The 16,626-nt window shown below is 42.2% G+C and overlaps 2 protein-coding genes across 4 annotated transcripts in view; both read left to right on the top strand.

Moving 5' to 3' along the window:
• The first annotated feature begins 160 nt into the window (after positions 1–160).
• Positions 161–9,180, top strand: LOC136146349 (histone H2B type 2-F-like). Its single transcript, XM_065905197.1, has 2 exons — positions 161–537; positions 9,052–9,180. The coding sequence occupies exons 1-2, from the start codon at positions 161–163 to the stop codon at positions 9,113–9,115; spliced, it is 441 nt and encodes a 146-aa protein (XP_065761269.1). The 3' UTR covers positions 9,116–9,180.
• Positions 9,181–14,557: 5,377 nt separating this feature from the next.
• Positions 14,558–16,626, top strand: part of LOC136146355 (myomegalin-like) — a 63,580-nt gene continuing 61,511 nt past the window's right edge. For all 3 annotated transcript variants that reach the window (XM_065905220.1, XM_065905235.1, XM_065905211.1), the window contains exon 1: positions 14,558–15,264. The gene's annotated coding sequence lies outside the window, so the exon portion shown is untranslated. The remainder of the gene's footprint in view (positions 15,265–16,626) is intronic.

Raw genomic sequence — 16,626 nt, forward strand, 5'->3', positions numbered from 1 at the left:
TCTGCCTCTCTATGACGACACTGTTGTATATTAACCAATAAAAATGCAGTACTCTGTTAGCCTTCATTTGCATAAAGGCTCTATAAATAACGCGTAAAGGGCTCGGTCTGAGGTAGTTGGTATTGTTTAGTGCAAGCGTGTGGCGTGTGTTCTTGCAAAAATGCCGGATCCAGCAAAATCCGCTCCTGCTCCGAAAAAAGGTTCTAAAAAAGCTGTCACGAAAGTGCAGAAGAAGGACGGCAAGAAGCGTAAGCGCAGCCGCAAAGAAAGCTATTCCGTTTACGTGTATAAAGTGCTGAAACAGGTACACCCGGACACCGGCATCTCGTCCAAAGCCATGGGCATCATGAACTCCTTCGTCAATGATATTTTCGAGCGCATTGCTGGGGAAGCGTCGCGCCTGGCGCATTACAACAAGCGCTCGACCATTACTTCCCGAGAGATCCAGACGGCGGTGCGACTGCTGCTGCCTGGCGAGCTGGCCAAACACGCGGTGTCCGAGGGCACCAAGGCGGTCACCAAGTACACCAGCTCAAAGTAAGGGCGCTCAAAGGACGAAATCGAACATCTACGTTATACACAAAGGCTCTTTTCAGAGCCACTTACTTTACCAGAGAAAGTGGCTGTAAACACTTAAGAATTAGTTGCGTTGGGGGGTCCGTAATTAGGGTCGCGTTTAGATGTGGGGCTAGGTTGGATCAATGGTAAAAGTTGCCCTAGCAATTCAAATTCGAAATGGTCCAGTGGTGCCACCTAATGGTAAGTGTCGTCTTGCTGGTAATGGTGTTCAAGATGATCCCTACCCGCCTAGTCTGAGTTCTAGGTACGGGGGGAGGGGGGCTAACCTACTAAATTTATTTGTTCTTTTATTTAGTAAACGAGCTGGGATTTACTCTCAACGTACAGATAGTGTCTTGAGTTCCCCAATCCTCGCTGTTTACTAATATTAGTCTTTTTTTAAACGTACACCTCTGGGTATCTGTCCCAAGCTTTTGCCAACATAGCCAGGGGTTTTAGTATGTTGGTCTATCAGCAAATCCCAACTTAGCCATCCTCCCCTAACTTCTTAGTCTAGTGACCCTCGACCAGATAAGTTTTCGCACTCCGCCCCCCAACCCGAACCATGGGACGTTTGGCAAATCTGGAGACGTTTGGACTCCAGGGAACTTGGAGGGGTGCTACCTCACTTGGGAGGGTGCTACCGGTGTTCCGTGGGTACATCCTATATAGGGCAGCTTTCCGCCCCCACAGCCCAGAGTTACCTCTTGTGCGTAACGTTGATCCTTGTGATAAGGTTGAGAGACCCAGTGCCCAAAGGCTTCCTTTCCTTCAGGGCTGTATTCCCACCCCCCCCCCCCCCCCCCGCCCTTTTAGGATTTAGTCCTCATTTAGATCAAACATTTTCACCTGTCCTCTGCTTTTGGTGAAAACTGACCAGCACATAATTTACTGTGATTGCCTACATTCCTCCACAGGAAAATAATCTCCTCCAGGGCAAGGACCTTGTCTTAGTTTTGTAACAAACTTCCCTGGTTGCAAGAACCACTTACTAGCCTGCTAAACATACATCCAGGTGCCTGTTCTGAAGTTCCCTGATAAAGTCAGGTTGGGGGTGGGGACTGGGGAGGTGGATTTTGGTATTCTCAGGTGTCTTTTTTTTTTTTTAATGGATTTTGGGGGCATGGTGTATAAAAGGGCACAGTTAACGTGGGATGAATTTCTAAGGCTCTCTCAGAATTTGTGAAACTCAAGACTAATCCTGACAAAGGTTGGATATTTTACCAAATAAAATATACCCTTGAGGCAAAAGGACAAAATCTTAGTTTCCAATTCACTTGACAGTCAAAGTTTTTATATTAATCAAACTTGGGGGAATTTACATGACTGTGCTTAAAGAGAATTTTTTTAATTTATAATGTAGGAGTTCAAATTTACATCTAATTAAAAGTTGAATAAAGTGGGCTGTATGTGATTTCTGTCTTTCACGTAGAAATAAAGATTGTCAGTGAGTCATCTTTCCCCAGAGACTATCAGACAAAGAAGCCAGGGAAAGATGAGTCAACTGAGAATCTAAAATTTCCACTTGAAAGAAAAACAATCATTATACAATACATTTTATGGTAGGAAAAATCACTATACGTTTAAAGGCCAGGGTGGTCTGTCTTCTACCCATCAGATACTATATCTGTTCTCCTCAACTAGAATCCTAAAGTTCAGGGGCTCTCTTCTCCCTGAGGACTAGGGACCATGTTTCTTATGGTCTTTTGAAGTTGTTAAAGCATTGGCAGTTGGCTCATCTAATCAAAAGCCATCATTATTTATCCAGTGACTAAAAGATTAAACCTCTCAATTCCTTATCCTGAAACTAAAGGCCTTCTATCATCTTGCCAAAATGTACCTTCTTCAATTGTTTTCCCCAGTCCTCCAGCTTAGGTAAAATGTTCTACTCACTATCCTTTCAGTTCAGTTCAGTCGCTCAATCATGTCCAACTCTGTGACCCCATGAACCGCATCACGCCAGGCCTCCCTGTCCATCACCAACTCCCAGAGTCCACCCAAACCCGTATCCATTGAGTTGGTGATGCCATCCAGCCATCTCATCCTTTGTCATCCGCTTCTCCTCCTGCCCCCAATCCCTCCCAGCTTCAGGGTCTTTTCCAGTGAGTCAGTTCTTCACATCAGGTGGCCAAAGTATTGGAGTTTCAGCTTCAGCATGTCCTTCCAATGAATACCCAGGACTGATCTCCTTTAGGATGAACTGGTTGGATCTCCTTGCAGTCCGAGGGACTCTCAAGAGTCTTCTCCAACACCACAGTTCAAAAGCATCAATTCTTCGGCACTCAGCTTTCTTTATAGTCCAACTCTCACATCCATACATGACCACTGGAAAAACCATAGCCTTGACTAGACGGACCTTTGTTGGCAATGTCTCCGCTTTTTAATATGCTGTCTGGATTGGTCATAACTTTCCTTCCAAGGAGGAAGCGTCTTTTAATTTCATGGCTGCAATCACCATCTGCAGTGATTTTGGAGCCCAGAAAAATAAAGTCAGTCACTGTTTCCATTGTTTCCCCATCTATTTGCCATGAGGTGATGGGACCAGACGCCATGATCTTGGTTTTCTGAATGTTGAGCTTTAAATCAACTTTTTCACTCTCTTTTTGCACTTTCATCAAGAGGCTCTTTAGTTCTTCACTTAATGAATCTTAAATTTCTCTTCATTTTTGCTTTTGTGGTATCACTCTTCTAAGTTGTAGTAAGTACTCTGTCATTCTCTAGACTACGCAAACCTATCATTATCCCAGTTCTTTAAACTCTTACTTAGATCCCACTCTGTGAAGCCTCTCCATCCTATTTTATTTCATGGGGAGGTTTTCTTCTTTTTGATTCTTAAGGCTCTGTTCCTTGCACAGTGGATTAACTATTACCTGTGTAGCTTTGTGAACTGTGTAGTATTGTCCTTAAATTTTTTTCATTGCTTTTACATTTTCTTGTGTTTGTCTTCTGCTAGAGGGTAGGATCTATCATTTAAAAATACTACTTGTCTTCTTCCACAAGGGCTATCCCAGTGCCTGATAGAAAATAGCTCCTCAAATTTTGTTGACTAATTGCCCAGACTGTAGAACACTAGAAAATGATGCAATGATGGTAGATTCAGGTGCTCCCTTGAGATTTTTTTCCCCCTCTACTTTTTCCTAATTTTTTTTCCTTGCTCCTTTAACCTGGATGCTTTTTTAATTGCTCTTAATAATTACTGACCCAGTTAAAATAACTGTTAAAGATTTAAAAATCCTAAAAGAGGAGATAAGTACTGCATTTGATACCTTCCCTTTAGCTGATGAATGTGAAGTTAGAGTAAAGTTTTTTAGCCTGGCTTGATGTACTGCTTTTCCAGTGTTTCAAACAAGGAGGTGGAAGTTGCATTCCAGAGATGAAAAAAAGTGCTAAATTTCCTTCCATGTACCATCTGAATATTAATATATTTACTTATTTATAATTGAATCAGAGACCATTACCCATAAAAGCTATTCTTCCCTGCTTATTTTCTTTTTTTTTTTTCATTTATTTTTATTAGTTGGAGGCTAATTACTTTATAATATTGTAGTGGTTTTTGTCGTACATTGACATGAATCAGCCATGGAGTTACATGTATTCCCCATCCTGATCCCCCCTCCCACCTTCCTCTCTACCCGATCCTTCTGGGTCCTCCCAGTGCACCAGGCCCGAGCACTTGTCTCATGCTTCCAACCTGGGCTGGTGATCTGTTTCACCCTAGATAATATACATGTTTCGATGCTGTTCTCTTGAAACATCCCACCCTCGCCTTCTCCCACAGAGTCCAAAAGTCTGTTCTGTACATCTGTGTCTCTTCTTCTGTTTTGCACATAGGGTTATCATTACCATCTTTCTAAATTCCATATATATGTGTTAGTATACTGTAATGGTCTTGATCTTTCTGGCTTACTTCACTCTGTATAATGGGCTCCAGTTTCATCCATCTCATTAGAACTGATTCAAATGAATTCTTTTTAATGGCTGAGTAATATTCCATGGTATATATGTACCACAGCTTCCTTATCCATTCATCTGCTGATGCCCTGCTTACTTTCACTCCCTGCTTTATGGGTGCATAGCTTCTTAATTAAAGGCTACTTTACCCGCTTTTTTGCATCTGGGTTTGTCCATAAGACAAAGTTCTGAGCCAATGAGATATGAATAGAAGTGATACATATTATTTCTAGTTTGTGCCCTAAAAATGAGTAAATATGTGCTTCCCTTGCCATTTTACCCTCTCCTCTGGCTGGGTTGCAGATATGATGGCAGGAACTACATCAACCACTCTGGGCCCAGAGATGGAAGCCATGTGATGAGAATGGCAGAACTTCGCTACTAGCCCTGGACTATCACATGAGAGATGAATAAATCTGTATCTTGTTTAAGTAAGCCATTAAAAAAAAATTGGTACAATAATTTAGGCTGCTTTGTGACCAATACGTTGTCTGACTCTTCTGCTGCCTTCTCGGAGTAAGTCCTATGAATGTAGGTATTTTGCTTTATTCACTGTTCTATCCCTATCAGTTCAGTTCAGTCATGCAGTTGTGTTGAACTCTTTGTGACCCCATGGACTGCAGCACCCCAGGCTTCCCTATCCATCACCAACTGCTGAAGCTTGCTCAAACTCATGTCCATTGAGTTGGTGATGCCATCCAACCATCTCATCCTCTGTTCTCCCCTTCTCCTCCTTCCCTCAATCTTTCCCAGCATCAGGGTCTTTTCCAATGAGTCAGTTCTTCACATCAGGTGGCCAAAGTATTGGAGTTTCAGCTTCAGCATCAGTTCTTCCAATGAATATTCAGGACTGATTTCCTTTAGGATGGACTGGTTGGATCTCCTTGCAGTCCAAGGGACTCTCAAGAGTCTTCTCCAACACCACAGTTCAAAAACATCATTTCTTCAGTGCTCAGCTTTCTTTATAGTCTCTCACATCCATAAGTAACTACTGGAAAAACCATAGCTTTGACTATACAGACCTTTGTGGAGAAAGTAATGTCTCTGCTTTTTAATATGCTGTCTAGGTTGGTCATGGCTTTTCTTCCAAGGAGCAAGTGTTGTTTAATTTCATGGCTGTAGTCACCATCTGCAGTGATTTTGGAGCTCAAGAAAATAAAGCCTCCCACTGTTTCCATTGTTTCCCCATCTATTTGCCATGAAGTGATGGGATTGGATGCCATGATTTTAGTTTTCTGAATGTTGAGTTTTAAGCCAACTTTTACAACTCTCCTTTTTCACTTTCATCAAGAAGTTCTTCAGTTCCTCTTTGCTTTCTGCCATAAGGGTGGTATCCTCTGCATATTAGAGGTTATTGATATTTCTCCCGGCAATCTTGCTTCCCAGCTTGTGCTTCATCCAGCCTGGTATTTCACATGATGTGCTTTGCATAGAAGTTAAATAAGCAGAGTGACATTATACAGCCTTGACCTATTCCTTTCCCAATTTGGAACCAGTCTGTTGTTCCATGTCCTGTTCTAACTACTGCTGCTTGTCCTGCATACAGATTTCTCAGGAGGCAGGTCAGGTGATCTGGTATTCCCATCTCTTGAAGAATTTTCCACAGTTTGTTGTGATCCCCACAATCAAAGGCTTTGACATAGTCAATAATGCAGAAGTAGATGTTTTTCTGGACCTCTCTTGCTTTTTCGATGATCCAACGGATGTTGGCAATTTAATCTCTTCTTCCTCTGCCTTTTCTAAATCCAGCTTGAACATCTGGAAGTTCTTGGTTCTGTTGGAGCCTGGCTTGGAGAATTTTCAGCATTACTTTGCTGCTGCTGCTGCTAAGTCGCATCAGTTGTGTCCGACTCTGTGCGACCCCATAGACGGCAGCCTACCAGGCTCCACTGTCCATGGGATTTTCCAGGCAAGAACACTGGAGTGGGTTGCCATTGCCTTCTCCGATTACTTTGCTAGCATGTAATTAGTGTGAGATTACCCCAGCTTGTTGGGGTAGTTTGAACATTCTTTATCATTGCCTTTCTTTGATATTGGAATGAAAACGGACCTTTTCCAGTCCTGTGGCCACTGCTACTGTTATCCCTATCTTCTCAAGCTGTATCTGGAGTAGAGTGGGCACTCAGTAAATACTGATGGGATGAATTGATTGATGAGTGAAGGAGTAGTTGAGAAGGGAGGGGAGAGGAATTGCATTTATTCTCATATGTCTCATATGTCTCATATGTCTCATATGCAGATGTCTTAAGAGTTGGATTTAACAAAAAATTATTTTTAGAATCTTTTGCCCTCTGAATGGGGAATGGCACAATACAGGGTGAGTCTAGGTGAAGTTGCAGCCACCATGGTCCAGAAGTCACTTTAGAAGCTTCATAATGTACATTGTTGGGCATTTAAGGATACTTATCTACAGTTAACTCAGAAGCCATAAGAGCATAAGAGGAAAATTTTTGTTTCCTCTACTTACTTACTTTCAATCCTGGTTAGCAAGTGTTGTGTGGGTTTTCCACATCAAGCAATTTTGACTTAATTACATGGGGTTAGCTCAGACCCCCCACACATTAAGGGCTCAGCCAAGGAGATTGCCCCCCCCACCCCCAACACACACCAACTTCAGATGCCAATCACAAGTAGTAGATCCCTGTTCGTCTTGGCTACAAATCAGGAGTTCCCACAACCCCTTCCTCTGTTTCAGTAATTTGCTATAACAGTTTACAGAACTCAGGCAAACGTGTTTATCATTATAAAGGATATATAATAAAGGATCCAGACTACCAGCCAGATGAAGACGTACACAGGGCAAGATCTGCAAGTGTCCTGAGTGCAGGAGCTTCTGTCCCTGTGTAACTGGGGTGTCCACATGGCTTCCTGGCATGTGGGTATGTTCACTGACCCAGAAGCTCTCTGAATCTCATGTTTAGGGATTTTTATGGAGGTTTTGTCAAGTAAGCATGATGGATTATTAACTCAGTCTCCAGTCCCTCTCTGGAGAAGGCAATGGCAACCCATTCCAGTACTCTTGCCTGGAAAATCCCATGGATGGAGGAGCCTGGTAGGCTGCAGTCCATGGGGTCTCGAAGAGTCGGACACGACTGAGTGACTTCACTTTCACTTTTCACTTTCATGCATTGGAGAAGGAAATGGCAACCCACTCCAGTGTTCTTGCCTGGAGAATCCCAGAGACGGGGGAGCCTGGCGGGCTGCCGTCTACGGGGTCGCACAGAGTTGGACACGACTGAAGTGACTTAGCAGCAGCAGCAGCCAGTCCCTCTCTCTTCCCTGGAGGATGTAGGGTTAACAGTTTCAATCTTCTAATCTATACCCAGCCTTTCTGATGATCAGCCCCTTTCCTGAAGCTACCCAGGAGTCCAAGAAGAGTCATCTCATTAGAACAAAATAGGCTCCTATTACCCAGAAAATCCCAAGGGGTTTAGGAGCTCTGTGTCAGGAATTAGGATCAAAGACCAAATATTAGAACAAAAGATGTTCTTAGCACCACTGTCACAAAGAGTTTTAGGAACTCTGTGTCAGTAATTGCGGAAAGAGACCAAATATACATTTATTATGTCAGAGTCCACGCCATGGTCTCTAGCCATGGACCCCTTAAAACAAACCAGTTATAAAAGTCAAGACACTGGCTGAAAGGCAGTGTACTGTAGTAGTGATGGGCATTAGCTTTGAGTCCCAGCTTCCCCACCTAAGGACTCAATGACCTTAGGAAAGTTTCTTTGCTCCTCTGAAGCTCAGTTTCTTCTTCTGTGAAATGAGAAAGATAATGAAATGTACCTTCCAGGCTTGTTGTGAAGATTAAATGAGATAATGTACTTAATGCATGCAGTACAGCAGCTGGAACATTGGCAGACACTTGATCAGTGTTTCTCCCATTATTATTGTGACAGGGAAGGCACTTGCATGGGCACTCCTGTACCTCCAGAGCACATTTCTTTCCCAACAAGCTGTGCTTTAAGAGATTCCTAGAGACTTGCCAGTCAACTCCCTAAGCATCTTGCATTAGAGCAATAAGACCTTCTTTATTTTAAAAACATCCAAGAAGGCCATGCCACAGTTTACTTGTTGGGCCTATGATTCTGTAGAATCTTCAAGTTATCTGCTATGTGTCTCAATAGGGGAAAAAAACAAATGACATAACAAAAGTCCTTATTTCTAATGTCTGTTACTAATGCTGTATAAAGACCGATATAATCTTTGACAAATACCTTTAAAAAATAAATCAGATTTTCCATCAGTACTTTCAGAAAAAAAATGGAATGCTCTCAATACTTCTTTCCTATTTCTGATTTCTGAGTTGAAATCTCTGAATTTGGAGGATTTAACACAAGAACAAGCCAAATGAATAGAAATGATCTAGGGCATACTATCAGGTAGCACAGAGAAGGACACACCTTATAACTGAAAGGAGAATGTGTGAATAACTGGGAAATGTTTAGTTAGAAATTCAAAACTTCGCTTGGTGGAGTCAGGTTGATGACTTCTGAGTTTTTCATTTCTGCTTGTTAAAGTACCCAATGTTTTTCTTCTCAGTATTTTCAAGATGAACCTCCTGTTCCTGTCACCTATTCTGAACCCAGTTTCCCCAAGAATATAAGCAAGACTTTCTTATTCAAACTGCAGTCGGAGGAGTGACAGACAAGAAGATGATAATCCCCAAACCTCAATATTTCTTTTCTTTGACTGTGAACTCATTATACAATAAATATTTCAGGTGGTTTTACTAAATAGCATCATAAGAATCTAGAGAGTATCATTATCAACCAGCCCAAGGAACTTTGCTTTGAATGGCCAAAGCCAGAAACAGAGAGCAAAGCAGCAGAACTAATTGAACTTGAGCAGTTCTTTAAACACTTTCCCTCAGAGGACCCAGACTAAGATGATAACTGGTCTTGGGACTGAGGCAGCACAAGCCACCCATTTTTTTCCTGCAGCAAAAAAAATGGAGGATGCAGATTTGTGAAATGAAATAAAGAACAATTTCTCTCTGTTGTTTTACAGGATGAAAGGCAATAATTTTAAATTGCCAGAAGGTAGGGGAAAATCCTTATCATTCTTTTTTTTTCCTTGAGGAAGCCCTTCTGGTGGGCAGGAAAAGGTCATGGTAGGCTCAGTGTCTGAAAATCCAATATGGATTTCTTTTTTTTTTTCCATTTATTTTTATTAGTTGGAGGCTAATTACAATATCGTAGTGGTTTTTGCCATACATTGACATGAATCAGCCATGGATTTACATGTGTTCCCCATCCTGATCCCCCCCTCCCACCTCCGTCCCCATCCCATCCCTTTAGGTCTCATTGTTTTTTTAATCAGCGTTTTTAACTTTCAGGGGAAGACAAAATACCTAAAGCTATCAGCTTTATTTTTTGTTGTTGTTGGCAGTGACGTTGGAGATTTGTGTGGGATTATCATTTTCAAATACATTGAAGGAAAACTCTTTAGTCCAAGAGGGAATGTGAAACAGAATTCAGACATACCACACCCCTGGGCAAAGGTTGTTCAGTGTTCTTAACAAAATTTCCAACTTTAGGGTTGGGCCTTAAACCACTTGAATATCTTTCTGGAGATGTAGATTTCATCTAGTTTAGCATGTCCACTTACTCATGCTCCCTATTATAACATGGAGAATAATGAGCAGAAGAAAGTCATACTGATTAACTTGTATATATATCAACCATAAGACTACTTCCAGCAAGGGAGCATATCCTTGTTTTCATAGGCTTTTCCCTTTTCTCCCTGCTGCAACATGAAAATCGAACAAGAATCATTTTGCTCATGCAAGCTGTTTTGTAGGTGCCTTTTCCTGTAATGTCTTTGTAAATGTTTGATTTTTTCACATTAATATCGAGAAACTGGGTAATGGAAATTATTCTTAAATGAATTTCTTTCAGAAACAGCAAGTATGCCTAGAGAACACAATTTTAGAATTAGGAAAGTTAATCAAGGCAGAATCTGAATTTCAATTCTTAGACTAGAGAAAAAAAGTAAGAAATCTTTTCATTTGGCTAAGGGAACTTCATGGTATTTATGATTGTGGAATCTGTTTAGGCTGGAAGGGGCATAATAGCTAAATCTTTCTGGATTAGTGCATGTAAATTCATTTATAATGGGAAATAGTAAAGTCCCAAGTATTATAAGAGTAAAACAAAACAAAGCAAAACAGCTGTGGCTATTTTTTCTGACATGAGAAAATAGTAGTATGTACATGGATTAGAAGCATGACTGAGTCTTTTAGATTGAGTTGTCAGATAACCATGTAGCAGGGCCCCACAGCAGCACAGAGATGTCAAAGTGACAGTGTAGGATAATGTAGTCTTAAAATCTTCCGAGTATGCCATTGTACAGCGTGTTAGTAGAGTGCAGTGCACAACCCAAGTGTCACACATGCTGGTCCTGAGTAAAGAAAAGGAGACTGTCACAGAATTTATATCTTCAGACTGTAAGTTTTCCATTAAATGCAGAGTATACAGAGATGAAGTAAAAGTATCTTTATCTATAGACATGGTGATAAAATGTCAAAACACAAGAGTTAAGGAGAAAATTCCACAAAGTTCTTTGCAAAGAAATAGAAATAAAGTTATGTCAGAGTTCTCATTTGGACAACTTTGGATATAAGAAGACAATAAATTGGTATTTTTTAAAATCTAGGGAAAATAATTTTGAAACTAAAATTCTATATCCAACGAAACTATCATCTAAGTGTGGATTGACTTTTCAGGCCCTCCCTGAAAGAATTTCTAGAATCATACTGCAAGAATAAGAAAAGATTCTAAGAGGAAGATATGAGATACTTGAAGGGGGCCATATGCCAGTAAAATGTATTGTTAAGTCTAAGTTCTAGAAAAATTTCTTTAAGGTTTAGAATACTTGCTGTTTATTCATCCATCTAATTTCATTATTGAATGTCTTTATTGAGAAATTAGAAATCAGGTGATAGGAGAGAGATGAAAAAAATGAATCAGAAAAGGCTCAACTAACAAAGGAATATAAGATATATACCAAATTACCTGTAATAAAAATTTAAAAAGAAATGTGCTATAAAAGATAGATACAAAGTGGTGCAGTGGTAAAAGAATCTGTGTTTTGCCCAAAGTTTAAACTTTCATCTCAGGTTTGAAAGATTTGCTAACAAGAGAAACCACTTGTCATACACAAATAATTTCAATATTTAATAGAGAATTATCTAACTTACTTTCAATAAACAATCATTAAAAGGAAAGAGAAACAAAACAGCAGATACATAACCAAATTGGGTTTTTACCAACATCCAGACTCAAAACAGCGTGAAGTTCCATGTAACAGCAGCAATCTGAAACCCCAGTTGGGAAAAGGTGCTAGGCAGTGTCCACTCCACAGGTGAGACTTCGAAATTGCAGTTTGGGGGTTCCTGTTTATAATCCCAGGCTGCAAACTGATACCATCATCCACCTGTGAGCAAACTGCAGCTCTGATGTCACGTTAATCTTTCACAATGCTGTATGTTTTATCTTGTGAGTGTTGATACTCTCTGGCCTGGGAGATTGGATCTCCAGAGCTCAGGAGGATTCCAAGACTCACTCCCTATCTTATCTCTGATGCTGCCCATCGGGCTGGTAACAGCCAGTGTATGTGCAAGGCAGGCAAGTCAGGGACAAGTCAGAGGCCTGCTCTGCTTTCTTTGTTTCTGAAGCCTGAAAAAGACCACTTCCCTAACAATGCCTGCAGTGCAGGAAACATAGGAGATTTGGGCTCAGTCTCTGGATCGGGAAGATCGCCTGGAGTAAGAAAGGACAACCGTTCCAGTCTTCTTACTTGTAAAATCCCATGGGCAGAGCATGGAGGGCTACAGTGTAGGGTTGAAAAGAGTTGCATGTGGGATCAGTTGTGAGGTTAGAGGTACAGGTGACGCTGTTTGTGATATCCTGGGTCACATGAGAAGCGTTAACTTATTTTACCCACCATGTGTGTATTGAAATCTCCCTCTGTTTTGATTACTGATTCAAGTTTGGATTTTTAAGATTTTTGTTTAGGTAACTCTGTGATTACACAGTTTTTTACATTTATGGTCTCTCCTCCATATTTTATATACTATTTAAAAAGAACAAGAGTTCAAAACCATTAGTGACCTCAAATATAGATCCTTTTGGTCTAGATCCTAAAAATTAAAAAGAAAATCTGGACTTCAAATTCCAGACGATATTGACATGGGGGGGTGAGAATGAAGAGAAATAAAACAAGCTAACTAATATTTATGTTATACTCAGGAGGAGGATATAGATTATTATTCTAGAAGTTAGAAAAGTGTAAGTTTAAATACACCTGTACATACAAAATGTATATGTATAAAAGTTGACTTATAAAGTACTAAAAGTACTAAATATTTAGTACTAAATATTTAATATTCAGAAAAATGGAAATCCATTAAGCAGTGATCAAACCAGTCAATCCTAAAGGAAATAAACCCTGAATACTCACTGGAAGGACTGATGCTAAAGGTGAAGTTTCAATACTTTGGCCACCTGATGTGAAGAGGCGACTCACTGGAAAAGACCCTGATGCTGGGAAAGATTCAGGGCAGGAAGAGAAGGGGGCGAAGAGAGGATGCAGTGGTTGGATGCCATCACTGATTCAATGGAAAAGAGTTTGAGCAAATTCTGGGAGATAGTGAAGGATAGAGAAGTCTGGCATGCTGCAGTTCATGGGGTTGCAAAGAGTCAGACAGGATTTAACAACTGAACAACAACAAGAACAACAAGAACTGTTTGTTTGCACTTGAAAGGTGACTGTAGGAAGAAAACTTCCAGTTGAATATGAAACCCATTTGCTAATTGTGTGTGTTGGGGGGGGGGACAAAGCTTTTAAATTATACAATGTAAAAAAATTGTTTGCATCTAACACAGGTACACACACATGCATATTCTCACGAGTGCATACACACAGATTTAAAATAAGTCAACAATCAAGTGTTAATTATGTTAGTATAGATACATCTTTCTCAGGAATTAAGACTAAGTCAACAAAAACTTATTTGAAGATAGAGGATTTGAAGAGCATAGTTAACAAGATCAATCATAAGTGTACTACACCTGCACCATTTTTATCCAAGTACATTATATTGAAATTCACATGCAAAACTGATTAGAAACTGACCATGTGTGAGATGACAAATGAAAACTCAACAAGTGCTGAAAAAACTGAAGCCATACAAGATATATTTGCTAATCATAATGCAATGAAATAACTAAAAATAAGATCCTTGATCTATACTGTTGGGGAAAAGCACATAGTTAAAGAAGATATCAAAATAAAAATTATATACTCCTTAGAAATAAAGTGAAAATTACATATTAAAACCTATATGAAGAGGTCAGAGGAAAATTCAGAGCTTTAAAATGCATTTATGAGAAAATAAGAACAATTAAAAACAATGAATTAAAAGCTATTAAAAGCTAATAAAGGAATAAACCCGAGGAAAGCAGAAAAATAAATTAGGATAGAAATCAATGGAACAGACTTCCCCACTCCCCCAAAACAATTAATTAAAACCATAATCTTGTTCTTTGAAAGAAAATTTAAAATTACTCCTTTAATAAATTTAAGTTTGAAAGATAAAGTACATAACTATCAGCAACATTCGATACAGAAGTATTAAAATGGTATGTATATTTTGGTACATAGATTCCTTCAGACTAGGAACCTCCTGTGTGTTCTGAAGCGGGCCTGGACTCTAGCAGAAGCTCCCGTGATCCCCAAATGATTTTAGGGCCCTCCCTACAGGCTGGAAGGTGAGAAACAACTACTCTTCTCCACACCTGGTTGCCTGTTCAGCTCCATAACTGTGCTTAGGTCTAGCCCTGGGGAATATAAGATAAGGGCCCAAGGGCTACGAAGCCTTCGTAAATCCAAGTGGCCCTGGGTGTTGTCCCTGCTGAGACTGAAAGCGAAGGAAAAAAAACCCAACCTCCCTCCTCTCTCCCAGCCAGCTGCATCAGTCCGCTCTGGGGCCTTGTTCTCAGTCCCGGAAACGTCTTCCGGAAAAGACAGGCCTTGGACCCTTGAGGGAGAAGCTCCACAGTTCCCTAAAGTATTTGAGAGCAGCCTGTGAAGAGCCTAGGGGTTCCCTGCCCAGCAGCCTGCACACTCTCCCGGCCGAGGGTCCCTTCCTGGCTCTTAACCAGCAGGGAAGTCATCAGTGCTCCACTGGACAGCCGCCTCGTACTCTTCACCTGCTCCCTCCCTGCTGCCGCCGCCGAAGCCAGCCGCCCTTTTCTTTAGGTCTCGCCCAGAAGGCTACCGCTCCTCCCCTTCCGGTGACCAGGTTTCCGCCGAGGCCGCGGCCGCCCGCAAACTCTCGCGCGCCCGGCGCCCCCTGGCAACCTCCGCGCCAGACGGCGGCCGAGAGCGCAATCGCAACAGGCGGCCGGGGATTGGCGCCGCCGCCGCTGGGCCAAAGAGCGGGACAAGGCCGTCCCTGTCCGCCGACCCGACCAGAGCTAATTTTTTGCACTGGCTGGCTCTGGGGAAGCAAATATTTGTCTTGGGACTTTGGGGAGAGGTTGCCGAACGCGTGCACCCTGCCAGCCTCTGCGCCGCCGCATCCCCGAGCCCTGGCCCCAGTCTCTGGCGAGCTACGGTCGCGATGTGCATAAGAGATCACAGGATGGCGCCAGCGGTCTGCCGAGGGATACCGTCGGAGCACGAAGACTCCTCCGCGTCAGTCCCAGAGCTACCGCTTTGGTCTGTCCTTCCAGTAGCCGGTTCTAGCAGGTAAGTGTGGAGCTAAAAAAAGTGTTTTAGTGACCGTTAGTGTAGCAGTTTTACAGTGGAATCTACTAACACCAGTTAGAAACAGAAATGATTGCAGATTTGCAACCAAGTGAAAATATGAATTTGGATTTACAGTATCTAGTACTGTGACCGAAATTGCACATCCGTGTGCCCCATGCACTGTGAGGTCCATCAATACTAAACATGAGTCTGGAACAGAGAAGGGTTTATTACAGATTCATATAAGCAAACGGGTGGCTCATGTGCTAAGAACCCAAAGTTACCGAAAGCTGTCAGCATGTCCCTTTAAAATCAAAAGGTGAGGGACGGGCGTGGTTAGCTGTTGCAGACTTCTGGGTGTCAGATCCTTTGTTCTCAAGGTCAGGTCATGGTCAGCTAATGATGTTCCTGTAAATCTCTGCCAGATGAATGTTATTCTCTGTCCTAACAAGGAAGGGCAAAGTCCCAAGGCACAGCTTCTACCCTCCAAGGTCCCAGTCCTGGCTAAGAGGAGGCAGATCTTAGTTGGCTCCTTCAGGGCCAGGTTCCCATGCCCTGCCCAGCTGTCATCCCTGAGGGAGCCAGGCATCCAACCCAAGTGGCCCTCAGTCTCCTCAGGCCATCCAAGTGGGGAGACCAGGTCTCACAGACTGTGACTCATAGACAGCCACTGTTGGTGGGTCACAGAGACAGGGAGAGGTTCACTGCTTCTCAAGTCTGGGCCCCAGCTAGTGGAGGGCCTCAGTGAGGGCTCTGGAGCCCTGCAGGACGCAGTCCTGTCTGCTCCCTGGGCCCTCCAGCTCATCTGCTGGTCCAAGGCTGGGTGAACTGGAGGGTCTCCAGAAGAAGACCTGCATCTGCCTCTTACCTTACTCTCTACCTGATGACCATCACACCACGGACCCTTGACTGAATCACTTCCCCAGTGGTCCCTCATTGACAGTTACCAGTGGGCAGGGCCCAGTGCAGCGCTGACCAATAGCTTAGCAGAACAACTATATGTTGCTCATTGACAGCTGGTTGCTTATGGGCAGGGCCCATGCTTGAGGCACTGAGCAATGGCTGAGCAAGATCTGTTGCCTAGTAACAGGGTGCAGAGTAATGAGGCACAGCAATGCTACTGCTAAGAGCTGTGCTCATCCTGCTGTTGGAATTCCCCCCTTTTCTTTGATAATCCTTAATCTTGAGGGTAACACGTGGATATGTTTAAACTCGGCAGAGGAACTCAGTTTTTAGGTTGGCTTGTTTCAACCTCCAGTTCCATTTCATCCTTCCCCAAGTCTTTGAGGGAATGGGGTGACAAATGGTCTAGCTGCTTCCTGCTGAAGTGCAGCATAGTCCTACCTTGATTTGGGGAATGGA

Source organism: Muntiacus reevesi, chromosome 1, assembly GCF_963930625.1.
Source record: "Muntiacus reevesi chromosome 1, mMunRee1.1, whole genome shotgun sequence".
NCBI classification, from domain to species: domain Eukaryota; kingdom Metazoa; phylum Chordata; class Mammalia; order Artiodactyla; family Cervidae; genus Muntiacus; species Muntiacus reevesi.

Coding starts and splice junctions, on each gene's coding strand:
- LOC136146349 (XM_065905197.1), top strand. CDS start 161: ATGCCGGATCCAGCAAAATCCGCTCCTGCTCCGAAAAAAGGTTCTAAA. Junction 538..9,051: donor ACCAAGTACACCAGCTCAAA/GTAAGGGCGCTC, acceptor TTTTCTTCTCAG/TATTTTCAAGATGAACCTCC.